This window comes from Nyctibius grandis, chromosome 2, assembly GCF_013368605.1.
Source record: "Nyctibius grandis isolate bNycGra1 chromosome 2, bNycGra1.pri, whole genome shotgun sequence".
NCBI classification, from domain to species: domain Eukaryota; kingdom Metazoa; phylum Chordata; class Aves; order Nyctibiiformes; family Nyctibiidae; genus Nyctibius; species Nyctibius grandis.
In genome coordinates, this window is record NC_090659.1 from 64,551,319 (window position 1) to 64,578,566 (window position 27,248).

The 27,248-nt window shown below is 38.4% G+C and overlaps 1 protein-coding gene across 1 annotated transcript in view; it reads left to right on the plus strand.

Moving 5' to 3' along the window:
• Positions 1 to 27,248, plus strand: part of TMTC4 (transmembrane O-mannosyltransferase targeting cadherins 4) — a 60,742-nt gene that overhangs the window by 25,155 nt on the left and 8,339 nt on the right. Inside the window, exons 7-17 of the mRNA XM_068423512.1 lie at positions 3,769 to 3,866; positions 7,090 to 7,182; positions 12,844 to 13,005; positions 13,779 to 13,981; positions 15,685 to 15,856; positions 15,941 to 16,072; positions 23,917 to 23,996; positions 24,169 to 24,276; positions 24,400 to 24,541; positions 25,191 to 25,305; positions 25,793 to 25,905. Of these exons, the coding sequence (XP_068279613.1) occupies positions 3,769 to 3,866; positions 7,090 to 7,182; positions 12,844 to 13,005; positions 13,779 to 13,981; positions 15,685 to 15,856; positions 15,941 to 16,072; positions 23,917 to 23,996; positions 24,169 to 24,276; positions 24,400 to 24,541; positions 25,191 to 25,305; positions 25,793 to 25,905 (1,418 nt within the window). The remainder of the gene's footprint in view (positions 1 to 3,768; positions 3,867 to 7,089; positions 7,183 to 12,843; positions 13,006 to 13,778; positions 13,982 to 15,684; positions 15,857 to 15,940; positions 16,073 to 23,916; positions 23,997 to 24,168; positions 24,277 to 24,399; positions 24,542 to 25,190; positions 25,306 to 25,792; positions 25,906 to 27,248) is intronic.

The window sequence follows — 27,248 nt, forward strand, 5'->3', positions numbered from 1 at the left end:
GACCCCGGGGGTACACCACTAGTTACTGGCCTCCAATTAGACTTCGTGCCACTGATCACCACCCTCTGGGCCTGGTCATTCAGCCAGTTTTCAATCCACCTCGCTATCTGCTCATCCAGCCTGTACATCTACAGCTTCTTTATGAGGATTTTATGGGATACTGTGTCAAAGGCCTTACTAAAGTCCAAGCCTTTGACACTGTCTCTCATAAGATCCTCATTGTGGGTCCCTCATTATTTCTCTTTTGCTGGGTGCTTTTACCATCTTTGAGAGTCCATACTTAAGCTTGGCTACACTTGACATGCTGAGATATTGCTGGCATCTGAGACTTGGGATGTTCAGAAGAAGACAAACCTGTTTCTGCACAACTTTGAATGTGGGCTTATTGAATGGCATTCGATTATTAGGTGTTTTTGCTAGACCACTCCTCCAGTTTGTCAATGGAATTCTGACTTCTCCTTAGTGTGCTTCCTGGCCATTGCAGCCTGGCAGCGCCTCTGGACTTAATCAGCATGCTCCTTATTCCATCATCCAAATTTTTAAAATTATCTATTAGAGCCAGATGAAGGAAGGACCCAATCCAGAATGTATCTTCACATTTTTCACAATAAGCTGGACTCTTAGTGTAGTGTTCCAGCTGTTATTTGCACCCATTCTATAATAACTTCATGCAGCCCATTTTTTTCCTGGTGTATTTCATAGTGTCTCCAGTGGTCTTCTCATGCCTTTGTGACGTCAAGGTATAGGTTGTTTACAGGTTTGCTTTCATTGGGAAGGCCCTTTTTTTTTCCTGTCCAAGTCAGAAATTATACTTAGCTTGATATAAATGGCTAAAATATGTATTTGGCAAACAATTAATCACATACTTTTAACTTTTAGAGGGTCACCTAGAAAATATTTTGTCTAAGTGGGGTTTTTTCTGGGTAATTTTGACCAGTCAGCTTAGCTTTGTTTCTTTAGCTTATCCTTTTGTATATCTTTTCCTCTTTAGAAGTAGGCATGTAGGCATTCTTTTATTTTATTTCAGGCTTCTCATGTGTTTTTCTTGATTTCTCAGAAGTAACAATTCAGATTACTCTGCGTTGTATAGGACTTGTTGGAGTAAATTTAACCAATCATTGTAATTTAAAACATTAACTTCTCTATAAATTCTGTGTCTTGTAGTTCACTATTTTTTTCTTTGCTCTTGCTCCCTTTCTGCTCGTGTTGTGCTTGCCATCTGATTGCAGCTGACCTCTTTGTGAAAAAATGAAGCAAAAAGGCACAGAACACTTCTGTTTTCTTGGCATTGTCCATTACCTTTCCCACTGAGTATTGGAATAACTCCTTCCTTGCTGTTCTTCTTCTAATATATCTATGGAATTGTGGGTTTCTTTCTTTTACATACATTACCTTTTCTCATTTTGTGATGTGACCTTTCTGAGTTTGTTTCTGTATGAATATGCTGCTGTTGCACTTGTCCTTGATAATTTGACCTAGTTCCTTTTTTGCTATTACTCTTACGTTTTGAATTATCAAAGCATTTGTGAATTGCCAGCTGGTCTCTTACCATATCTACTTCCCACTCTCTTCCGTGTTAAGATAGTTTGCATTTGTGTACTGAATACTGCTTCGCTGAGAAGTGCTTAGTTGTCCTGACTTCTTTCCACCAGAATTTGATTCTGGGAAAAAGAAATCTCTCAGTTGAAGAAAGCATACTTCAGTAAACTCAGTGAAGTCCATTGGCTTTGTTCACTGTTCTCCCTTTTACTAAGAATGACTGATTGTCATTTTGTGAACACAGTTAATTACTTTGCCTTCCATCTTCACATTCTCTCAGCTAGTTTATTTCTACATTAAAAAAAAAAAAAGAAACAAAACCAAACAAAAACATCTGAATTTCAAGAACTAGCTGAACAGTATTGCAGAGTCTGAAGAGTTGAAGAACTCCTTCAAGGAATGTATTTAGGACAGATTCCTTTTATTCTTAGCAATACTTTTAGAATTAATTTTGAAGCTCCTTCCTCCATGAATTGCAACCCTCAGTTTTTCTTTTGTATAATTGATGTGAGCTGGAATTTCTTCATTGCATTTTTTTTTAGTTGCAATGTTTCTTTAGTTTAGGCATTATGTATTTTGTATTGCCATGTTTTGTTTTGGTATTGTTGAGATGTGTATGACTTCTTTCCTTCAGAAGGCTTTCTTTTAACTTTATAACATCTGCACCTCTGATGTTCTTACCTCACCTGTGAGGACATAATTTGGAGTGGGGGGAGAAGGAACGAACGCCTACTAGGTATTGCAATGATGAATCTCAAACATCTTAATAGTCACTCTGTTGAAGCTTTGAGTCTTATGTAAGAAAGGAGTGCTAGAAGCAACCTCAAAACCTGTTCTTCCACATATTTTTCTGAAAACTTATACTCTCTGCCACAAAAGAAGTAGTCCGCTTCAAAATGAGAGGAGGCCAGTGTCAGCAGATCCTTTTCACACTTGTGGTTGTGGTTTGTATCTGACCCAACAACATCTGAGCTAGTATACTAATCTCCCTTTATAATCAGGGAAGAGAGCGAGCTACTTCTCTGAAAGGTGAACGACTGCATTTAATTAGGTAACTTAATCCCTAAAGGCACCCCCTTCTCTCAACCAGTTAGAAAGGAAGACTAGTATACTAGCTTAGGTGTAGGTGCCTACTTCTGGTGAAATTAATCTTAATTCTGCCATTTACCCTTTCCATAGACCATTATTGCAAAATTGCAAACAGTTTTGTTTAAGTACTGAGGGTCAAACCTGCATTAGCAGTAGGGAAGAACTGCTCTAGAGATCAAGGAAAGTAGGAAAGGGATTCAGTCAATGAAGGTAGAGTTCAACTTTGTTTTTTCACGTGCCCAGTCAAAGATTGATTCTTCTGATGCCTGTAGAGCCCATGTTGCTTGAATCAAGAAACTGCCTCTGAATGAAACTTCCCTCTGTTGCTTGCACCTGTGGAGTAGAGGTTGTGACAGATATGTTTTTATGTGAAGTACCCATGTACTGTGTGTGTGGTAGTACCTTGGCTGAAGTAGAGCTTATTGTTATATTAATCTCAGAAATGCCTGCTTGTAGTACCCAAAATCAGCTACATGGTGCAGTCTTTAAAGACTCTTTCTTTGAGTAGAAGCAGTAGTTACTCTTGATCTCTTAACCCCAGAGTTCTTCACCCTGCTGTAAAACTGCTTCCTAAGTGGAAGAACTAACTGCTTCTCTGCTCAGATGCTGAAATTTTTGAGCTCCGTGGCACTTCATTGCAGTGCTAATGAAATTGACATGAGGTACTTGCTAAATGCAGCAGCCCTGGAGAAGCAGCTCATTGTGCCTTTGTACATTAGACTACAGTTAAAACAGTTTGTGTGTGTGACACTTCACGTGTAACCATTAGAAAGAATTTCTTGTTCTTATGGTAGCTTGGAAGAGAGTGGCCAGTAATGACAGAGCTCTAGCTAAGGATGATAAATGTGTCTAAATATTGGGAAATAACCTTTGCAGATGATTCATTGTGGAAACTATGTGAAGCTTCTGCCATTCTAATTAATCTGGCTAAAGCATCTAGCAAATAGGGAGATTTCTAATGTCTCTGAGAATATAAAATGACTGCAATAAAGGAACAAATACCAGCATATTGCAGGAGGTGCCCTATGCTTTTTAAGTCTGTGTATCCAGATTAAATGCTGTATTCTAATTTTAATTTTGATTTCTAACTTTACCTTTAAATGTATAAACCTAACATTATGGCATGCTTTGTTTTGACAGATAAGGAAGGGCATAATTTTTCTATATTCTGGGTGCTGGTGAGTGTTATCCTAGGTGCAATAGCCATGCTGTGCAAAGAACAAGGAATTACAATACTGGTAAGAATCTTCTTACTGACTGAAGTTTGACCTCAGCATCTGTCAGGTGCAGTTGTAAAGCATACAAAGATGAATCTTCTCCACAGCTAATTACATGCACACCTTTTTGTTCTGTTCAGAAAACTAGTTAATGTTGACAAAAAGCAGTATTCTAGTAGATCTGTCTTGACTGTATTCCTGACAATCTGTTGGAATTCTTCATTTTATCTTTTGTAAGCAGGTTGTGTATATGTGTTAATTTTTTGCAAAATTTAAAAGATTTGCAGTGTTAGTTTCAATGCATGTCGTGCTTGTTGGCCTTGTTTTTTGAATGTGAGATAGAAGGCCTACAAACCTCTTGTTGCAGGCTTGTGAACAAAGATAAAACTGGAGGAGAGCATTTTTAAAAGCTCCACCCTCTTGCTTTTGTGAACAGTGTAATTAGAAGTAGAGCCATTGTTTATGCATTTCTGATACTGAATCTCTTCCTTCTGTCCATTACTTAAGGGTCTGTCTATGTGAACAGATATAGTTACTGTTCATGTTCATTGTGCTCTTGCTTTTTATTACTTCAGTGAAGATGTTATGTTTTGGGTGACCAAATCAGCCACCTGAAATGCTACATCCGTGATTTTTACCTTTTATATAGACATATATCTTTATAAATAAATCCCATTTATAGCTTTAACTGACATAGATAAAGCAACAGAATCAGAAGAATTCTTTGCAGCAAGGACCCTTTTGTCCTTACTAGAAAAAAAGAGAGAAGAAATTACAGAAAACTTCTTGCTTTAGGACATTATTTTTGGTTAGATGTTTGTAGAGTGATGTATTTTTTAAAGGTACATGTAAGGAAAACATAAGGAATTTTCTTAAAACGTGGTGTGATTATTTCCTTTAGTGGTATGAAGTAATTATTTGAGCTAGCAGACACAGAATTGTTATTGGATCTGGGTCTTTTATTTGTTTGCTGATGCATTACTAGGACGATTATAATTATTGTTCTGCTGAGGGGCACGGGTCAGAGGGATGAAAGGATAAATCACACATTAAAAAGATTGCTTGTAGGCTGAATGTATTTTTCAGCAGGATTTTTGCCTTCCTATAATCACGCAAGTGAGCCAAAAGCCTTTTAACTGACAGGTGGCCTTCCTACGTGGAACCATGCCATTCTCTAATCTATCTTCTTTCTTCGCCCTTTGACTTTTTCTTAGAGACAGACTTGTGGCCTCCCAGTGTACTAACTCTTTGCCTCACCTGGAACTATTTTTACTGTCTTTTTTTTTTCCATTTAGTCTTTAGAACGTTGAGGTAATTTCCAAAGTTATTAGGATATAGGCTAAATATTCAAGGATTGTCCTAGTTGGTGATTGCTGAAACACTGAAGGGAAAATGTTAAAGTTGGATTTTGCTGGTCACCTCAATAGAATTACCCCCGGATACATTTTGGTTGCTTGCTTGGGGGTAGTATGTGCAAGTGTAGTCCTGCAAAGCACTGTATATGCTCTAGTTTTATGTGTAGTGGCTGATGTCATAGAACTTTGCTTTTTTTTTGAGCAACTTCCCCTGTGTTCTCCCAACACGGTCTCCCACAGCATCCTCGCAGCTAAACTGAGGAAGTGTGGTCTGGATGATCGGGTAGTGAGGTGGATTGTGAACTGGCTGAAGGAAAGAAGCCAGAGAGTGGTGGTCAATGGGACAGAGTCCAGTTGGAGGCCTGTGTCTAGTGGAGTCCCTCAAGGGTCGGTACTGGGACCAGTTCTATTCAATATATTCATTAATGACTTGGATGAGGGAATAGAGTGCGCTGTCAGCAAGTTCGCTGATGACACAAAACTGGGAGGAGTGGCTGACACAACGGAAGGCTGCGCAGCCATTCAGAGAGACCTGGACAGGCTGGAGAGTTGGGTGGGGAGAAATTTAATGAAATATAACGAGGGCAAGTGTAGAGTCCTGCATCTGGGCAAGAACAACCCCATGTACCAGTACAAGTTGGGGGCAGAGCTGTTGGAGAGCAGCGTAGGGGAAAGGGACCTGGGGGTCCTAGTGGACAACAGGATGACCATGAGCCAGCAGTGTGCCCTTGTGGCCAAGAAGGCCAATGGCATCCTGGGGTGTATTAGAAGGGGTGTGGTTAGCAGGTCAAGAGAGGTTCTCCTCCCCCTCTACTCTGCCCTGGTGAGGCCGCATCTGGAATATTGTGTCCAGTTCTGGGCCCCTCAGTTCAAGAAGGACAGGGAACTGCTAGAGAGAGTCCAGCGCGGAGCCACAAAGATGATTAAGGGGGTGGAACATCTCCCTTATGAGGAGAGGCTGAGGGAGCTGGGTCTCTTTAGCTTAGAGAAGAGGAGACTGAGGGGTGACCTCATTAATGTTTATAAATATGTAAAGGGCAAGTGTCATGAGGATGGAGCCAGGCTCTTCTCAGTGACATCCCTTGACAGGACAAGGGGCAATGGGTACAAGCTGGAACACAGGAGGTTCCACATAAATACGAGGAAAAACTTCTTTACAGTGAGGGTGACCGAACACTGGAACAGGCTGCCCAGAGAGGTTGTGGAGTCTCCTTCTCTGGAGACATTCAAAACCCGCCTGGACGCGTTCCTGTGTGATATGGTCTAGGCAATCCTGCTCCGGCAGGGGGATTGGACTAGATGATCTTTCGAGGTCCCTTCCAATCCCTAACGTTCTGTGATTCTGTGTATATAGGTATAAATGCAAGAAAAGCAAGCCTGATACCTCTGTTAAATCTTTCTGAGACTTTGTTTGTTGTGACAATTTATGTACCCTTTAAAAGTGGTATTTCTGAAACCTGACAGTCAAGAGATACCATTCTGCAAAAAATAAGTAGGCGGCTTAAAGAAACTCCATCTTACTGACAAAAGCCTTACCTTTTGACCGCAGCATTTACGTTGTAGAACATTTGGGAAAGAGGATGGAGAGCAGAATACTGTTGTGACCATGCATATGGGGTCTAGTTTGCTGGTACGTGGTATTCCCTGAAGAGTTATTCCATGTAGCAGGAGAATCCCTATTACAGTATCATGATATTTTATTCATCTGAGCTCAGGTTCTCAATTTACCATTCTGCCATCATTACTACCAACGTATCTCTCTATTTATTTGAAATCAGAATTAAGGTGTACAATAACTCATGGTAGAAGTAGAATTTAAGATGTATTTTTAAAAAAATTGTGGTTAGCTGCTCCATCTTATGCTCTTTTTTTTTCTGTTGTTTTTTTAGGGTTTGAATGCAGTGTTTGACGTGCTGGTGATTAACAAGCTAAATGTTTTGGAGCTTATTCAAAAGTTAGTACATAAGGACAAGTCATTGGAGGTGAGTCCTCAGAGGTTTTGGTCATTCTGGCCATTCAGAGAGTCGTGTACTAAAAGACAAAGACACAACTTCTGACAGTTTTGTTGTTGAGAATTAAAAAAAAAAAATAGAGGTATTTTCAGTCAGCCTAGTAAAGCAATGTGCTATGACATCTTGCAGCAACATAAGTAGTAATGGGATAGCATTAGAACTGCATTGGATAGTGTGAAATCCTTTCCACACTTCTCTCAACAGTATGTTAAAAATATGGTGTGGAAGAGCTGACTGCTTGATGCACCAAGTTCTCCAGGGTCAGTAGCTATACACCTGAAATGGTTGTTTAACACAGTTTGATCAGAGTAAAAAGAGAGATATTTATTGAGATTCTCAAATGCGATAGTGAGACATTTGAAAAAGCACATTAAAAAAAATTATGTCTACTTTGCCAATCCCACTAAAGTATTACACTGTTTTTTTCAGAATACAAATTACCAAACAGGGGACAGTTCCTAGTAGCTTAGGAGTTTAAAAGAAAAAATATGTAAGCACTGATAGTTGCTAAGGATTGAATTTCTGACTTTTGTTGATATCACTTTATCTAGTATTGGCTTAAGTGGAATCTGGCACCTAGTATTTGCACTGGCAAGCAAATCACAGAAACAATCAGCCTCAGGTGAATGATTGATAGCAGCCAAATACACCAACAGTCTACTAGAACGTCACGGCTGTTCAACAGCTAAATCATTCGCCTCTCCCAGCCAAGGTTCAGCGAGGCAAAGGAATATTCATTGTAATTTGCATCGATCAATGGTTTCACTGCAGAAGAGTCCTGCTCATGTTTCTGAGTAGCACAAGTCCTATGGGGCTTTTAAAGTCCTTTGCAAAGAGTGAAGTGAGGAGCTTCAGGGGGAAATCAGTGAAAGTGGAATCTCTAGAACTGACCAAGAACAGCTAAGTGAGGGGTGTAGGAGTATTTCAGGCAGCAAATAGGAATGCTGGAGAATTTTGCTGTATAATGAGAGTAATGTCAACTAGCATATGACAGGGAAAGAGTCTAGAGCTGTAGGGGACTAAAGCAGAGCCAGTTCAGAATTGAAGTGATGGAAATAAAAGGTAATAAGGAGGATCCTGGGAACAAATGGCCAGTCAGCTTCCCATCAGTGCCTGGTAAGATCATGGAACAGATTCTCTTGGAAGTTAGGTCAAAACATATGAAAGACGGGGAGGTGATTAGAGACGGCCAACATGTCTTCACCAAGGGCAGATTGTGCTCGACTAATCTAGTGGCCTTCTACAATGGAGTGACTTTATCAGTGTACAAGAGAAGAGCTGTTGATGTCATCTACCTGGATTTCTGTAAGGCCTTTGATATGGTCCCCCACGACATTTCTGCTGCTAAAACAGATATGGGTTTGACTGATGGACTGTTAGATGGATAAGGAATTGGCTGGATGTCCACATCCAAAGAATTACAGTCAATTGCTCAATGTCCAAGTGGAAACCGTAATGAATGGTGTCCTCAAGGGTCCATACTCAGACCAATACTATTTAATATCTTCATCAATGACATAGATAGCAGAAATGAGTGCACCCTTAGCAAGTTTGCAGATGACACCAAGCTGAGTGGTGCAGCTGAGGGAAGGGATGCCATCCAGAGGAACCATGGGAAGCTTGAAAAGTGGGCCCATGTGAATCTTATGAAGTTCAACAAGGCCTGCACCTGGGTCAGGGCAACTCCCAGTATCAATACAGGCTGGGAGATGAAGGGATTGAGAGCAGCCCTGTGGAGAAGAACTTGGGGATACTGGTGGATAGAAATTGGATATGAGCCTGCAATGTGTGCTTGAGGCCCAGAAAACCAACCATATCCTGGGCTGCATAAAAAGAAGCATGGCCAGCAGGTCAAGGGAGGTGATTCTGCCCCTCTACTCCACTCTCGTGAGACTCCACCTGGAGTACTGCATCCAGCTCTGGGGTGGATGAAAGACATGGGCCTGTTAGAGCGGGTCCAGAGGAGAGTGACAAAATGGTCAGAGGGCTGAAACACCTCTCCTATGAAGACAGGCTGAGAGAGTTGGGGTTGTTCAGCCTGGAGAAGAGAAGGCTCTGGGGAGACCTTATTGTGGCCTTTCAATATATAGAAGGAGCTTATAAGAAAGATGGAGAGAGACTTTTTACCGGGGCCTGTAGTGACAGGACAAGGGGCAATGGTTTTAAACTGAAAGAGGGTAGATTTAGATTTAATAGAACAGAATATTTTCAGTTGAAGGGACCTACAACGATCATCTAGTCCAACTGCCTGACCAATTCAGGGCTGACCAGAAGTTAAAGCATATTATTGATGGCATTGTCCAAATGCCTTTTAAACACTGACAGGCTTCGGGCATCAACCACCTCTCTAGAAAGCCTGTTCCAGTGTTTGACCAGTAATAAATTCTTTACAATGAGGGTGGCGAGAGACTGGAACAGGTTTCCCAGGGAAGTTGTGGATGCCCCATCATTGGAAGTGTTCAAGGCCAGGTTGGATGGGGCTTTGAGCAACCTGTTCTAGTGAAAGATGTCACTGCCTGTGGCAGGGGGGGTTGGACTAGTTGATATTTAAAGGTTGCTTCCAACCCAAACCATTTTATGATTCTGTGAAATGTGTCAGAGTCAAAGCTTTTTGGAGGATTACTCTTTAAGCATGAAGAGCTCAAAGTGTTATGCTTCTGTTTTGTGACTTTTAAACAGTTCTGTTTGGGTGAAGAAAACATCAAATGTGCCTTTTCTTCTTCTTTTAATAGAAGTAATTAATTTTAGCTCCTGCCACCTACAAAAATCTGTTCTGCTCTTTTCATGGCAGTGTATCTAAGATTGTTTTGTTTTGTTGAAAGGCAGATCTTAAATTCTCTTACTTGCAGATTTTTTTTCTTCTCAGTTGAGGCAGGTTTCAGTTTCATGTCAGATTTCAGTTAACTCTAAATCAAAGACAATACTTCTTCCACTTTTAAAATTCTGCCTACTAAGAGATATTGTGGCAATTTGTGAAATCTGGCCTTTAAGAAGCTGCATGTACTGTTAAATGAAACGAAGCCTGGGATAAGAGGTTTTGTGTAGTTAATCTGTCATAAGGCAGTTATAAATTGGCACTATATGGTTTTCCTTCATAGCACAATTCTCTTCCAAAAACAGTTTTTAGGAATAGTTTTCCTATAATCCTCATTGTAGTGACTTTGATTACTGAGATGTGTAAGTTGGAAGTAACCATTTGAGCACAGAAGCTAACTTACATAAACTTAACATTACAAACTTCTTTATCCTTAGGCATTCAGCTAAATATTTTATTACTCCGCTGTCAACTACAAGTATTAAAAACCCATCTGAATATTGCGTTTAAACTTAATTTTTCCATCATTTTAGAGAATAAATATCTTCAGCCAGAGCACTGCTGGATGTCTGTCTTTGTGCAGTAAGCCTGCTTTTTTTTGTTCGCTTTTTTGGTTTTTTTATTCAGAAATAACTAATATTGATCTCCTAAATAATTATGGTGGTACTTGCTAATCAGTGTATTGCAATAATAGGTAATAATAATCGTTGTGCCAGCTCCCATGGAGGACATAGAACTGATCATGTATAACTATCAGGTAGGTTTTTAAAGGTAGTACATGCAGTTATTCTGTGTGTGCCCCTTAAGTCTTTTGGGTAGGTAGGCTGATCGACAGCCGGCTAAACATGAGCCAGCAGTGTGCCCAGGTGGCCAAGAAGGCCAATGGCATCCTGGCCTCTATTAGGAATAGTGTAGCCAGCCGGTCTAGGGAAGTGATCATCCCTCTCTACTCGGCACTGGTGAGGCCGCATCTTGAGTACTGTGTCCAGTTCTGGGCCCCGCTCTTCAAGAAAGATGTTGAGGTGTTGGAGCGAGTCCAGAGGAGGGCGACCAAGCTGGTGAAGGGTCTGGAGGGTCTGACCTACGAGGAACGGCTGAGGGAGCTGGGGTTGTTTAGCCTGGAGAAGAGGAGGCTCCGAGGTGACCTTATTGCAGTCTACACCTACCTGAAGGGAGGTTGTAGTGAAGTGGGAGTTGGCCTCTTCTCCCGGGCAACTAGCGATAGGACAAGAGGGCACAGCCTCAAGCTTCGCCAGGGGAGGTTCAGGTTGGACATCAGGAAGAATTTCTTTTCAGAAAGGGTCATTAGCCATTGGAAGGGGCTGCCCAGGGAGGTGGTGGAGTCACCATCTCTGGATGTGTTTAAGAAAAGACTGGACATGGCACTTAGTGCCATGGTCTAGTTGACAGGGTGGTGTAGGGGCAGCGGTTGGACTCGATGATCCCTGAGGTCTCTTCCAACCTGGTTGATTCTGTGATTCTGTGATTATGTGATATCAGGCTAAGGGAGGAAGGTAGGAGTAAAGGAAAGCTAATACGGGAGGTCTCATGACCGTGTTTTTTAGGATCCAGTCAACTCTTCCATGTAAAATCCATAGTTTACTGACACTTTCATCTTCAGCTGTGTCAAATGGAAAGACAAGTGGTCAAAATAATCTTTCATTTCAGAGAAACTCATCTTACATCTTGTGCTTCTCGAATGACTTGTTGAGGCTGCGTAGAATAAATTCAGCCATCACGTTTCAATGAGCTCTAAGGCAGCCCTACATCACTGTAATATAGGGGGGTCAGAGAGGAGCTATGTCCTTCATTTCCTATCTGAGTTACCATTTGCTCGCTGGGTAGGGTGTTGGAAGCTCGGATTTGCATCTGAAAGCTGTGACAAGGATATCGTTATAGTTACTGATGATTGTTTCCAGTCTCTACTGGTGAAGCTTGAAAACCTACAGTATACAGTGGTTTTCTTTTATTTATGAAACTGATGTGTGCTTGGAGAAAATGTGTTATACTTCATGGAGGAAAAAATGGAAAAGTGCGTCAAATTTCACTTCTGTGACATGACTTCTCTATGTTTTATGTGATTTCCTTCTTTAGACCCTGAAGTGTATCTTATAAAATATGTGATGGAAATCAACTGAGTTAATGTAGATAAAATACAGTTTTTTGTAGATCTTGAGTAATTTTAGCCTGACCAAAGTGATTTGGGTGCCTGTCATTAGCTTTTTAATCACTTTAGTGATTGTGAAAGTTTTAATTCAGTTTCTAATTCCTCTCAGTTTCTAACTCTGCAGTTTTCTTGTTGTATGCATGTAATTTTACTTCTAAAGAGACCTAAGTGGACAAAAACTTTCCATGATGAGCAGTCAACTGGATATAGCTATTTGAAACAAAGTTCACAAAGTAATCATCCGCCATTTTTAAAAGAAAAGATAGTTCAATTTAATATGCTGTATACTAAAGGCTGTATTCTGCTCAAATTCCCTATTAGAAATTGCTATGTAAAATTACATCAGCTATAGAGTTACTGAGGATTTGTAGAACAGAGAGACTCCTTGAATAAAAAGGTTTTCTTTTCTGATTGAGAAGGAAATCAAAATGTTTGCAAAAAATATTTTGCAATTAGTCAATGAAAGCATAGTAAAGTTTGAGAGCTTTATAGTAACTGCAAGAATAATAAAAATGTAAACTCTAATAGCAAAAATGCACAGGAACAGCCTCTTCTTTCTGAGATAGTGGCAAAAAGGATGTGAATGTAGTGGGGAAGAGAACAAAATAATGGTTTTTATATGATGGGTTTTTTTCTTTCTTTCCTGTAGAATGCTGGGCTGTTAAGAAAGGGGCTGCTTTTCAGGATAACTCTTCTGATGTCTGGAGGGGCCAGTATACTTTATATACGCTGGAGGATTATGGGCACAGGGCCACCGGCTTTCACTGAAGTAGACAACCCAGCTTCATTTGCAGACAGTCTGTTTGTGAGAGTAAGTTACGAAGTTGCTTTTTTCTGGCCAGCTCAGAACATTTGTCTTTGTCATCAAATTCAATTTTCTTTTCTGTGTTTCAAAGAAACAATAAAGTGGGCAGTCTTTATGTTTCAAGATGTGTGATGAGTCACCTTCACTTGTGCTGTTGTGATGATTTCCTGCAATTTTTTAAAATATTATATCTTTTATATTCTTTGCATTCAATTTAGCATGAACGGCACACATTGAAGTATATTTCCATTTACTCGCTATTTTTCCCATGCATGCAAGGATTTAGCTTTTGCTGGATTTCATTCCTTTTCCACATACTGTGCTTGACTTCTCATCTGTTCTTTCATAATTGAAGAAAATAGCATAAAGTTCTGGTGTGGTGCATTTGGAGTATGTCTTGGCTTTATATCTCTGCATTAAGGCTCTTTCTGGAGATGGAGAATGAAGGGTAAAGACAGTAGGTGCTGTCCTTTGACATTATCTCCTATCATAGAAGATTATTCTTTCATGTGGGTATTGGTTGGACAGTACAGAATTGCATTTCCCTGCTCTGAATAGGAGAGCCACCTGGCTATGTTATAAAAAAAAAAAAAAATTAGTTTCACAGCTGTAAAACACATGGATATGTAACTAGTTACAGTCTAACAGTATTTAAGGCCTCTTTATTATATAAAATGTATTTTATGATAAGGGAAGTGACAGCAGAGAGAAGAAATGAAGTTACCTTCCCCCTTTAAGTTTAGTATCAAATAAATGTTTGTTTTCTTTTTGACTGACAGGCTATAAACTATAATTACTACTATTCGTTGAATGCATGGTTGCTGTTGTGTCCCTGGTGGCTGTGTTTTGATTGGTCAATGGGCTGCATACCCCTCATTAAATCCGTCAGCGACTGGAGGATAATTGTACTAGCAGTACTTTGGTTCTGCCTAATTGGTCTGATATGCCAAGCTCTGTGCTCAGAAGACAGCCATAAGAGAAGGTAAGAGACAGTGATGAAACTTAAATGCCTGGCCAACTTGAGTACAGTATTATTTTGTTAAATCCACTACTGATAATTTTAACAATTCAGTGGAATCAGTGTCTAGCAAATGCAGTTCAAATAAATATTTATAGCTGTCATTACAGTTCTATCCCAATTTGGGCCCATCACTGTACACTGACTAGCGGGAAACAGACTTGGAGGAGGAGGTATGGACAGCTGCTTTATTTTGCTCCTGAAATGGCATTTTGAGATCCTTAGCACTGTAGGTGGCAAAAAGTAATACATGCTCAGAACAGAGTAGGAAATGATGTATGTTGTTGCCCCTACTTCTTACTTGGCTTAAGTCATCATCTCCTTTAATCTTCTCCTAATAATGAAAGAGAGAGGAGATGTGCCTTCAAAGGAGGTAGAAATGCTGGCCATGGCCATACAATTAAAAAGTTAAATGCTGACCCATAGTATCTACTGAGGAAACAACTTGTACTTTACCCAAAGGAACTAAAAAAAATACTGTAAACTATTCTGTCTCACTAAGGGCTTCTGTTTAGCTTTTCAGGTTCTGTTCCCATGGATTTTATGTATAATTAATGTCTCAGTTCTTTAAAATTTTTCAACGGCTCAATCACAACGAGGTCATTCTGTTGTTCAGTGCGCTAAATATTTTCTTTTTCTTTTCTGTGGTGTTCTGTAATTTCATCTCTTCCCCCTCGCCCCCTCAAATGTTAACATCTCTCCTGCCTTCCTTTCTGCTGTTCCCATACTCGTTTGCACAATAAAATCATTTTGGAGAGAGGTGGAATTCTCGCTACAAGTGATGTCATACTTTCTAGTAAAAACGCACTCACTAAGCCCATATTGCTGAACAGTTTTTCAGTAAAAGGTAAAGACAAAAAAAGTAGTGAAGGCCTATGACTCTTGGGGATGAGAAAAGAGTAAGAAGACACATCTACATAACAGTATAGAGATTTATTTGTGATAAATTAGAGTAGAAAACTACCATGCCTAACAAATACCTGACACAGGCCTGGGGTTCTTATTCCCTTGTGTCAGCTCTGTAAAAGTAACGTACCTAGTCTCCGTTGTCTAAGCTCTGTATAGTCCATAAAGAGTTACCTGCTGAGGATTACTCATCCTAACATAGATACCTAAAACAAGGAAGACAAATTGCCCTCGAGAAGTGCCTCTCTCTGCTGGCTGTAGAGAGGGCGTAGATTACTAACTTTCAGGTGGTCAACCACGATGGATTCTACTATTGATGTATTTGTTAGGAAAGGAAACGCTCTCTCAGTAGGATGTATACCTAAGTTTCTTTTTTAACAGTGACCTATATTTTTTCACTGCTACTGTCTTACTAGTTCCAAAAATAGACAGGTAGCTTTTACCATTACTTTTCCTGCCTGTGTATTTTAAATAGGAATTATGTAATTAGTGTGTAATGGGGCTATTTTCTGGCCTGGAAGCATGAACATTGATTTTCTGGAAACTATAGCTAGGATTTTAAAAGTGCCTGATGGAATGAAGTGTCAAAACCTCACTGAACTTTGAGAGCTACTAACAAAATCAGATTAAAGGTTTCTTTTGAATGCCCCGTTCCATACGCACATCCTTCTACAATGTTTAAATAAAGTTTATATGTTAAACGGAAAAGGTACTTTTGTTAAGATTTGTGGTTAATTTGAGAATCTGTTTCTTGTTTGCAGAATTCTTACACTGGGACTTGGATTTCTTATTATCCCTTTTCTTCCTGCAAGTAATCTGTTCTTCCGAGTAGGATTTGTTATTGCAGAGAGAGTCATCTACCTCCCCAGTATTGGATATTGTATTTTGTTTACATATGGATTTAGTCTCTTGAGTAAGCAAGCCAAGAAAAAGGTACCATTAAAACAATCAGTAAAGTTGATGATTAAGTGCTTCAGTTGAATGGTTTGGTTCTTAACTTTTCTCTCTTTCCTTAAGAAAATCCTTGCTGTGGCAGTACTTGGAATCTTGTTGATCAACGTTATGCGCTGTGCACTCCGCAGCAGTCAGTGGAGGTCAGAAGAACAGCTTTTTAGGAGTGCACTGTCTGTGTGCCCTCTGAATGCAAAAGTAAGTCACTCGTGCACTTTTAATCTTTTTTTTTTAAAGTGTTTTGAAATTTGGGATAGAGGAAGTGTTATGCATAGTTAATATATTGTGGTACAGTGTTATTCACAGTCTTGCTTGGTGCAAGCATATGGCATTGACATGTCAGACACCTAAATTACAGTGGTAGCATAGTCAAAATACCAGACAGTGCAAATTACAGTATTGTAATTCAGAACTTGGGGGGTGAGAGTGGGGAGGGGAGGGAGAAGGCAGAATACACTTCAGGAAGGGCATCCAGTCAAATTGGATGTACTGCTAACAAAATCTACTAAAATAATTGTGTGTATAATTGCAAGTTATTACAACAGAATATTTAAAAGAAAGTAAGCTGTAGCAATGCATTCACCTGAATAATGCCTATGCTATGTTTTTAGAATCCTTTTTGTGTACCTTCCAGTGGCATAGCCAACACAGCTAAGGGCTAAAGCAGCATAACATCAGTGTAATCACAGGATGTGGGGGTAAAATCTTTGCTTCCACTTCTGCTCTTTTACAGTGGCTGAATGGGCTAGAGTCTTCAGACCTGGGCACTGAGGAAAACTGCAATATTCCCTGCAAGGCTTAGTGAGGGAACAAGTAAGAGGGTGGCACTGGATAGGATGTTTCACTGGGCTGAACAGTGTTTGGCATAGCAGGCTGAATCTAGTCTGCTAATAGAGGTGACCTCCACAGCAGTCCTTTGATAGCTGAGAGTGTGATCTGTTGGAGCATACCACAGAGCCCTGATGTCTGAATTTTAGCAGAGACTCTCTTTGAAGAGCCTAGGAATAGGAGTGTGCAGCTTGTCAATAAATAAAAATACATTCATGTTTTAAAAGATTAGATTTCTGTAATCTAGAGTGGTATCTAGACAGTACAGATGAAGACACAGAGTTTAAAAAGGAACCTGTGAATGCTCAACTTTGCAAAGAGAATTATAAACTTAGCATCTACTGGAATACAAATATGCAGCAGTGAGCTGTAAAAAACTTTTATGGCCAATATTTACAACATGGTGGTGTCTTTCAATAATCTCAGATTTCAATACATAGAAAAAGAGCTGTTGTATTTTATTGTATGGTACTGATAGGCAACCATCTTCTTTTTAATGATTACCTCAGTATATCTTGTCTTCTGGATGACAAGTGCATACTGTAAACGGAGCAAATGCAAAACACAGTTTCTTTGTGCGTAACTCCATCCATCTGCCATGGTAAGAGTGCTTTAGACAGATCCACATTCTTTGCCTGTGCTCCAAGCTCCTTGGACACAAGCCATGTGTGGCTGGGAAGCTGTGTAGCCGTGTTCGCACAGTGCTGTGCTTGAGCTGATAAGCCGTGTGCAAGCTACTGAACTAATGCAGCTGGTTCAAAGCCAATGAGTGTACAGGGAAAATGAGTTTGTGTTTGTCAACAATGGGCCATGTAGGCATGCCTGAGCTCTATTGCTGCTAGTGACAGCTTGCGCAAATGGAAAGCGTGGTGATGTGAGCAAGGAGGGTTTTGCAGGCTCACATTCCAATTTTGCTGAAGAAGTAACATTCAAATCGCAGTAGTGCAGAGCTTTTCTAGGCAACAGCATTAGAGAGTCCATGTGTGAGAGCCAATCTCTTCTTTTTCTTTATGGACTCAGCTATATTTATTCAATTTTGACAAAGGTATATGTAAAAATTGGAACTAGGTTCTGTTCTGATCTTCTGTTGTTGTCTTGAAATTGCAGACTTCCTTTAAAAGTGACTCCACAGGACTTTTAGTGACCCATTTATTTCAGTGGGAGGCTGATGCAGACCAAAAGATGGAATGCAGATAATAGCTTTTTCTTGTTGTTCTTGGAGCGTCTTTAATATGTGTAACGTGGTCGTGCTTTACTTCCCTAGTAGGGAAGTAGCAGGGTCCCAGAATCTCCAGGTGTCTCACAATGAACAACAAAAGCTGCAGCTCCTAGTTCATGTTTTTTGCTACAGCTCTTTTCAATTCCTAATTGTCTGTATGTGAGCAGTGGAGAGTAAACTTACCTTAATTCTAAGTAACAAGTAGTTACAGCAGTGCCTTCTCTACTTTCAAGACTCATCTTCTTTAAACATCTCTTTACATAGAAGTGTGGAAACTGCATTAAATCAGATTGTCTGGCTTAGTAGTGAATCTACTCCCTCGAGTGATGGATGCATCTGGCTCAAGAGGATGAAATTTAGGATCAACTTTGATAATGTGGCGCAGTGATTTTAAAATTTATTGGAAATAATCAGGTACCATAATGAAGTTACAGAGATTTTGACTTTTTTTTAAACTTCACAATACAGATTTTAAAATGTTTTAAATATTTTACATATTTAAAATATTTTAAATACATGTGTTTTACATATGATTTTTTTTTTTAAGAGAGAGAGAGAAAGAAGCGTGTTACAGATCTTGGTTAAACATGTCCAGGAGTATGTCACACATATGAACTTGAATGGTCCTACACTTAAATTAGTTTCAAAGGTTGTTAGACTGAAACAGTATACATTTTGAATACATTTGGCAGTATTTTTCTTATCTGAACAGAAGGTGCCTGTATGTTGATTCCATTTCCTTTTACTACGTTCTTTCATACTGTATAGATTGACTTAATTCCTGGAGCTCAGTGGTGATATACACTAGAGTTAGAACCAGGCCTGTGTTGTTTCTACTAAAGCAAATTTTGTGAACAGTTATAGAGACTGTTTTCTCCTGATACCTTGATTATATGTTACAGGTAACTTATAAATTTGGAATATTTCAGTGCTACTAGATGCAATCTGGCATCTTTTCATTTGATGTCATTATGTTGCAAGTTAATCCTGGAGTGCTTTGCTGAAGTACTTGAAATATCTAATTACAGGCTATAATAAAAGCATAACTACTGTTTCACCATATCAGACTACTGGCTTGGATTTATCTCCTTAGCTTTAGACATCTACATCTGAGCAAGTCAGCCAGGCTCCCTTTGTAACTGGGGAGGAGACCACGTGGTTCATCATCACCTTGAACTAAATGACTGCCGTAGGCCAGAAGGACTGTACCCTAGATCTGTGCATTTCTCTCCACTGATAATAAAAGAAGTTCTGACAACTAGAGCAGATGTGGATACATAAGATTATATGAGATTTTGCCCTTGCCCTACTGCTGTTCGCTATTTCTAGACATTGCTGTATTGCTCCTCACCTTCTGAGGTCATTACACATTGATTCTCTTAATTTTAAAGATTATTTCCAAAAATGCTCATCTTGCTGCCTTTTTTTACCATGCGATAAGTTACTGTTGGAAATGCCAAGTTACTTTTTCTTGGCTTTTAGCAACGACATGTCATTTTTTAAGAATCCAGAGATGGTTTTTATTTCTAGATGACTTCCTCTAGTCGATTATCTAAGTAAAAGCTGCCATTGGATTGTTAAATACGTGGAAGGTAGCCACCATTTTTCTTTTCCTAGATTTGAAATAACTGAATTTAAATGATTGTAAATTGTTAATATTGTGTATGTAATCTATACATTCTCCTTGCTACTGGCTATTCTTTAAAGGATAGAAATTAATAAACATAATTTTTAAAAAGCCATTTCAGTAGCAACTTTTCTGCAATAATAAGCAAGGGAGTTACGATACTCCCAACAAAATGTGTTACTAACTAGTCTGCCTTGACATACTAAGGGTAGTAACTTTGTACTTGATGCTTTACGCAAACTGTAATTATTACAGGTACAAGTTTGTCAAAGACAAGCTATGCTAATATTGAAAATGTACAACAGAGTTTGTGAGATTACTTTCTATACTTTCTTAAAAGGTCTTGTAAAACTTCTTTTTCAAGATTTACTGCTGTTTAAGGATTTATGAATCTGATCTAGAGAGCATTTCCTTTAGATATTCAGAGTTCTTTTCTATGCTATATATTAAAAGGGGATTATCTTCTGCAGAATTTGCCTTAAGTGCTGTGGGCTATGTTTATAGGGGCTATCTGCAGTGTTTTGCCACACAGATACCATACCTTCAAATTTTTTGTATACAAGCACAGTCATGCAGAAGAACCTTTAGACAACATTAGCTGCACAAACAAAATGCGAAGATCAAAAAGGCTTTGTTTTATTATTATTATTTAGAAAACAGAATTTCAGTAGTAAAGAGTGTTTGATGAAAGAAGCTGGCATTGAACAGAAGCATCTGCATGTTTCTGTAGAAATTTTGACATCTGTGCTTTGCTTCCATCCTTCTCAGCAAATGTTCATATTTGCTGAAAAGGTGATTATCAGCAGCTAGGAAGAGAAAATAAAATAGTTGATAATAGTAGTGCTCCAACTGAGAGGGTGTACCTCCTAGAAGATGATACTACATTTCAATTTCTTCGTACACTGCTTTGAGGAAAAAAACAACACAAAAAATGGGTTTGACAGTAATTTTGGTTTTATACAGAAATTTTTTTCTCTCTTCCTCATTTAAATGTGTGTGCTCATTTAAACAGTTAAGAGTTCAAGCACTATGTGTGTCTAATGTAAAATAATAGACAGTGCTTTTTGCTTTTTTATACTGGCTTCTTAGGCCAATTGAGGTATTGTGAACAAACACACAGAGCCAATTCTTTGGCTAGGCTATGGTGCCATGGTTATGTTAGCTTTAAACAACACATGCCTGTTGATCAACTAAGTTCTATCCTAGGGTATTTTTACCTAATTGCCCTGATTTTGGAGAATACTGTGGTGTTATGCATTCCTGAGAAATGCTCCTTTTAGAGCTGTTACTGTAAATTGCCTGTTTAAGATTGATAAAGGAGCTTGTGGGCATAATGTAATACATCATTTCCAGTTAATATCTATCTTTAATCATTTAGTAACACAATGCTATATCTGCTTTTAAATGTTTAACCAGGAAAGGAATATCCTCTCTCCTAGGTTGGCATGCACAGTATCTGTCAAAAGCAGAAGAACCACATCTCTAAGAGATTAAATTTAAAACATCACACTGGCCCCTCATTTTTAAAGGCCAGATTCTTCCCACCCATGGGTATATAGAAAGTACTTGTGTCCCCATGTTGTGCAGATAAGGGTCATAGGAGATGTCAAGGAGAGTTACAGTCTTGTGCTTAGCAGAGGGCAGATGGTTTGGGGGAGTAGAGCTAAAGGCTGATCTTGGCATCTCTCTGTCATGGCCAGTGAAGAGAGAGACATGGCTGTATGGCAGAAGTCACCTGCACCTCTCAAATGACTTTGTGTGCCTGGAAACCCTTTGCTGACTCTGTTCTTAAGAGCAGGATGCTACGGCATGTTGTAATCCATTGTAGAGCTGGTTTTGTCATTAGAAATTTATGGTAGGCTGAGGGGTTCTTTTGGTATCTTTGTTTTATTTTTTTTTTTCTTTCTGTCACCACTGTATTAAGAAGAACTGAAGCTACCATTTCACTTGAACAGAAGCCAGGAAACCTACATAAAACAAGGGACTTTTCATTTTCAGGAGTATTGTATAGAAACATCGTTCCCTTTCACACATAAGCTATATCTGAGGACAGAAGGAATACACCATCAAAAATGCTAGTAGTTTATTTAAATAGTTTTGCTATCAGTTTTAATAGACTATAGTACATCTTTTTAGTTCAGTTGACAAAATGTAAATGTACACTTAATATTTCATTTGACGTTTTGACTTGAGAGAATTGATATCTCTCAGGTTTCTGCAGTCTGCACAATTCTGTTTACATGAAAAAATATTCTTTCCACTGCTGCTTTTGAGATAGTCATGGATCTGAAGAAGTTCCATGTTTTTAAAAACTGAGAAAAATAGAATCAGAAAGTGCAATGCTGACTGTTTTCTAACATAAGATAGCGGACATTCGAAAGACTGCTTTTTCTCATATGCTCTGTCCCCAGTCTTTAATCAAATTTCTTCTTTCAGTAATGCTTACAACTTTTGTAAAACATAAAGAAAAAAAAGACTTTTGTAAAGCTTCTTAAAGAAAGAAATTGAATCAGATTAATGTAATCTTGTTTGCTGATATTGAAATATGAAGTCAGGTATTTTAAGGGCTAATATACATTATTGAGTGAAATCTTTCCTTATTTCTTGTTTTACCACAATTTATCTTTTATCTGGAAACACAGCAAAGTTTAATAGCCTAATTTGCTCTGAATAAATTTGAGTCTGTAAACTTCAGCATGTATAATTGGAGCAATCCAATTTGGTAAGTGTTATCATAGTGTGCTGAGAAATTTCTGGAAGAGATATACAAATAAAATTCAGTCCTAAGAAACATCTTTCAGGGTGTATCATTTTACTTTAACTACTTCGGGGAAAACAATGCTATTCTGTTGGGTTTTTTTGACACCGTCAACTGATCTTTATGAATGGTTATGTCTTGATATAAATGTACCATTCTGTTGCTTCTTTGGCATGGGCCTTGTCATATTTTTATGAATGGACAATGGGGAAGTGCCTGGATTTTTTTTCTTGGAAGCTGTGCTAGAACTGCTTTTACGGGATGCTGAATTTGTGTGCTATTTTATATCTTACAGCCCGAGGAGCTGCTTCTGTGTACGCTTAGTAAGCTTTATAGCATCTTTGCTGTCTGTAAAACCAGTGAAACTACTTTTTCACTCATTCTAGAAAGCATGGAAAATGTTCGTAACTTTATTTGTTGATAGTATGTTACTGCATAGTCACAGTCATATAGAGGTGGAATTCAATGATTAAATACTATAACAATTAGGTTCAAACATAATTGTTTGTGCTGGATCAATAGGTCCTAGGTATTGTGCCAAATACAATTTGGAATTTTCCTTTGATGGACACATGAGATAAAATCCTTTTCTGAATGTAGAAGGTGAATTAGAGTTATCTAAACGCATTACAAACCTATCTCTTTGTACTTCAGTCTGAAGGAATTCCTGCATAGATTTTCAAAGTATGGAAGAAATGACAATGTGTGTTTGTTTTAGATGAAGTATATACAATTTGGTTTCAGATAGTAAGGTAATTTAAATAATGAGTTCTGATCCAGTTGCTAAGAAGTCTGTTTTCAGGAGTCAGTACTCACAGTACTTTTCTGTTATTTCTGAACTTGAGTCCTCCCTTTGACCAGGTAATGTAGTCTCCTGAGATTTGTCTTAAAGTAGGATTTGAGATGTCTTCCAACTCAGATTTATCCTGAACTATATTTATTCCTATCTAGTCCTTGCCATAAGTTCAGATGAAGGGTCTTCTTCCCTGTAGCTATATCTCAAAGCTCTAGATCCTTTCTTCATTCTCCACTTGTTAACAGGAAAGGTCTCCAATATTTTTATTTCAGAAATGCTGTTTGATGCATTTTTTTATTCCAAGACAGTAATAGTGTGTGTTTGTTATTTTTTGTTTGTTTTTGAAATATGTAGCTTAGTTTTTCTGTTAATGACAAGTGTCTTCTAGTTTATGCTATAGCGAAAGCAAAGTTTAATTAACACTTACATTGCTGGAGTCTTTCTTCTGCTATGGTGGGCTTGATTGAGTCAGACTTTCTCTTATTTACCTGACAAATAAATGAAATTAAGAGCAGGAGGTCTCAATATAGAGAGTCTTGTGGACAGTGTGGTAAACTCATTTATAAAATCAGAAAGTGAATAATCTTTCTTAAATAGCTGAAACAGGTAAGCTGATTCATTAATTTATTCCTCAGATTTTATCTTGCTGTCTTCATTCTATGTATTTTCCAATCTTAAGTATCCACCTACAACAAAAGCCAGCAGTCGACGCAAGCGCTGACTGTATCTATTTGGAGTAAGAATTTTTAGCTACTTGGCTCCACAAAATATCTGACTGTATAGCATCTTGTAGAACGTTCATCTGTATTTTCAGGTGCACTACAATGTTGGCAAAAACCTGGCTGATAAAGGAAATCAAAGTGCTGCAATCAAATACTACAGAGAAGCTGTAAGGTATTAGGAATTTTACTCCTTTAATGAACCATCCTAAAATGGCTTTCATGTTTAACATGAAGATAGTGCTTGGGTATTAATTTTCATGGTCTACAGCATTGCAAAGCTAGCAGTTTGCATATGGTAATACATGTCCCATACATAATAATAATCTTTAAATTTTACATTTTAGGTTGAATCCTAAATATGTACATGCCATGAACAACCTTGGAAATATTCTGAAAGAAAGAAATGAGCTCCAAGAAGCAGAGGAGTTGCTGTCCTTAGCTGTACAAATACAGTATGTTTAGAACAATGCTAAGCAGTGTTTTGCACCAATTGAGCAGAAATTATACAGTAGGATCTTGTGTTCCAAATTCTCAACTGCCCTCTCTCTTGGTTTTTTTTTTCCCAATTTGCCCAGACCTGATTTTGCTGCTGCATGGATGAATCTAGGAATAGTACAGAACAGTTTAAGAAGGTTTGAAGAGGCAGAGCAAAGCTACTGGACAGCAATTAAACACAGGAAAAAATATCCAGATTGTTACTACAATTTAGGGCGGTTGGTAAGTGCTTTTGAATAAATGATAGCTATGACAGTAATCTCTGTGTGTGTGTGTATATATATGCACAAAATTCCACTGTACTGTTAAATGCTCATAGTTATATTCCACTTCATTTCGTATTTTTGGTAGCTTTTCCTATTGCCTTCCCAGTATACTTCCTTCCATACAACCTTTGGTAGTCCTACTTTTTCATTTAAAAAGGTATAAAGAAAAGTACAGATTGTGGTCTTTTGTTCAAAAGATACTAATAATTTCGCAATATTAGACTGTTTTGCAGTCATTAGTATATTGTTATGTAGTAGAACTATGTCCAAAAATTCCATTTAGATTCTTGGAAATATTTATATTTAATATTTACTTATTGTCTTGTGTAGATTTCTAAATTGTATGTTGGTTTTCCTCCCTAATGTATTGGTACATATATATCTGAAAACAAGCCTGGGTCCCAGAGAAAAGCAGGGTAAAATTAGTATGCAGCACTCTGTCTTCCATACTAGCCTAGTATTCTTTTTACATTTCTTATTTTTGTCTATAAGAACAAGTGCTACTAGAATGGAATGAAACATTAACAATCCTTCAGTGTCTTTAGTGCATAATAGGAAAGTAAAGCAAATCAGGGTGAAATTACTGAGTTTTTCTTTCTTTTTAGTATGCAGATTTGAATCGCCATATAGATGCATTGAATGCATGGAGGAATGCTACAGTTCTGAAACCAGAGCATAGTTTGGCTTGGAACAATATGATTATATTGCTTGATAACACAGGTATAAGCCCATTTGAATGTTTTAATGAATAATTCAGTGTCTTGCAAAACTTAAAGCTTTATCTCTATTCACCTAAAAGGAGTCTGCCTCTTCTTTGGCTACCCAGACACTCTCTCTCTATGTAAGAATACCTTCTGACTCCATGATTTTAAAGCATCACTTGAAATCCAGCCCATAAATTGAATTTCTGATCCATATTTGAAATGCCACAATTATGCAAGTATGTTTGTATTATAGACCAAACTTCAGAAGTTTTGAATCTGTCTTTTGTTGTTCTCCTGAAAGTGTTAATCCGTTGAAAACAAAATGGAGGGTTTTTATTGTCTTATTCTGCAGGGTGTTACATTTGCGTGTGTGTGATACCTGATTATCTTTAAAAATGCATGTAATTAGCTATTCATACAATATGTGTGCTTGCAGCATGAAAAGTAACTAATAAGGCCGTGTTAAAAGATGCCTTCTCTTTATCCACTACATGGGCTCCCAGGCAATCTAGCTCAAGCAGAAGCAGTTGGAAGAGAGGCCCTGGAATTAATACCTAATGACCACTCCCTTATGTTTTCATTGGCAAATGTACTGGGGAAATCGCAAAAATATAAGGTAGGTAACTAGAGCTTTCTGAGTGTTCATTGTGTTTTGGTTTGGTTTTTTTTCCCTGTTCAAACTCTGTAAGTTTCTATAGAAAGTGTTCGAGGAGGTCATTGAGGACTATGACTTAGATAATCAGGTTTCAATGCCCATTTCTGTCACAGTATTGCTGTGTGATTCTGGCCTATGTTCATCCCACCTTATTTTAGATGCCTGTGTTAGGAATGTTGCTGCCCAAAACTATGTCAGTGGTCAGCAGCAGAGAGAAATAGGCTCTTAAGCACACTAGAGGGCAGTTAGGGTCCTGTATTGCTTCACTGCCGATGGAGAGAGCCTGCTCTGATTTAGAGGCCTTGGTTCAGGAACTAAAATCAGATGCAATATGCTAGTCCTTGTGCTTTTTGTATGTAAAAGAAGCAAGGTTTACCATTACCCAATATGAATTCTAGCTTCTTTGCTTCAGACCCTATCTAAAACAGAGATATTACAGATTTGGTAATCCCAGATTGAGCATGAGATACCTGGGTAATCCCAGAATATTACGAGTAAAAAGTCCGTACATTGAGCAATGTATTGAACTTTCTCTTGGGTACAGGGGACCCGCCTGCGAGTGGTACCTCAGCATTACCTACTTATATTTACAAGTAGTAAATGTAATGGAACTGATGAGAATGAGTTATTTTCCAAAAGGAATTATAGGAGCTGACAGAGAATAAATAATACACAGTTAATATATTTAGTTGTTTTAATTGACTACACAGTCACTGATTTATGTATGTGATAGGGACAAGTTAATAATCAAGGAAGCTTTTGGTATTCCCCAGGAAACCATCATAACCATCATTTACCATACTATGGCTTTTGGGGGTTTTGATGGCTTTTTCATAGTGATAATGTTAGCAGCACTGAAGGAATATCCTCAGTATATGCAAAGTAAGAAGATTTTATGATGTTAAAACTTACTGGAATAGATACATTTTTCCACCAGTTACTGTGTACACTTAAATTTCTACAGTCCTGTTCAGCTATAGAGTCTTGACCTGTCCACATGTGAAGCCAGAGCCTGTGACCAACCCAGCACTTGCTTTTGTTTGTGTTAGTGATGCCATTAGACACCCCCCCCCCTCCTGCCCCCATTACTGTTTCTCTAGACTGGCTGAGGTTTTTTCTCTACACTCTCTCTCTCTTCTCTCTCTCCACATGAGAGTGTTATATATATTTTAGATTACTTTAACAAAATTCCAGAAGGATACAAATTAACATCCAGAATGTATAAGGGATAAGATTATGGAGGAGGCAATTGCTGAGATTGCTTTGTTGAGTCATGACTTTGAACAAATAGAGAATTGTATAGT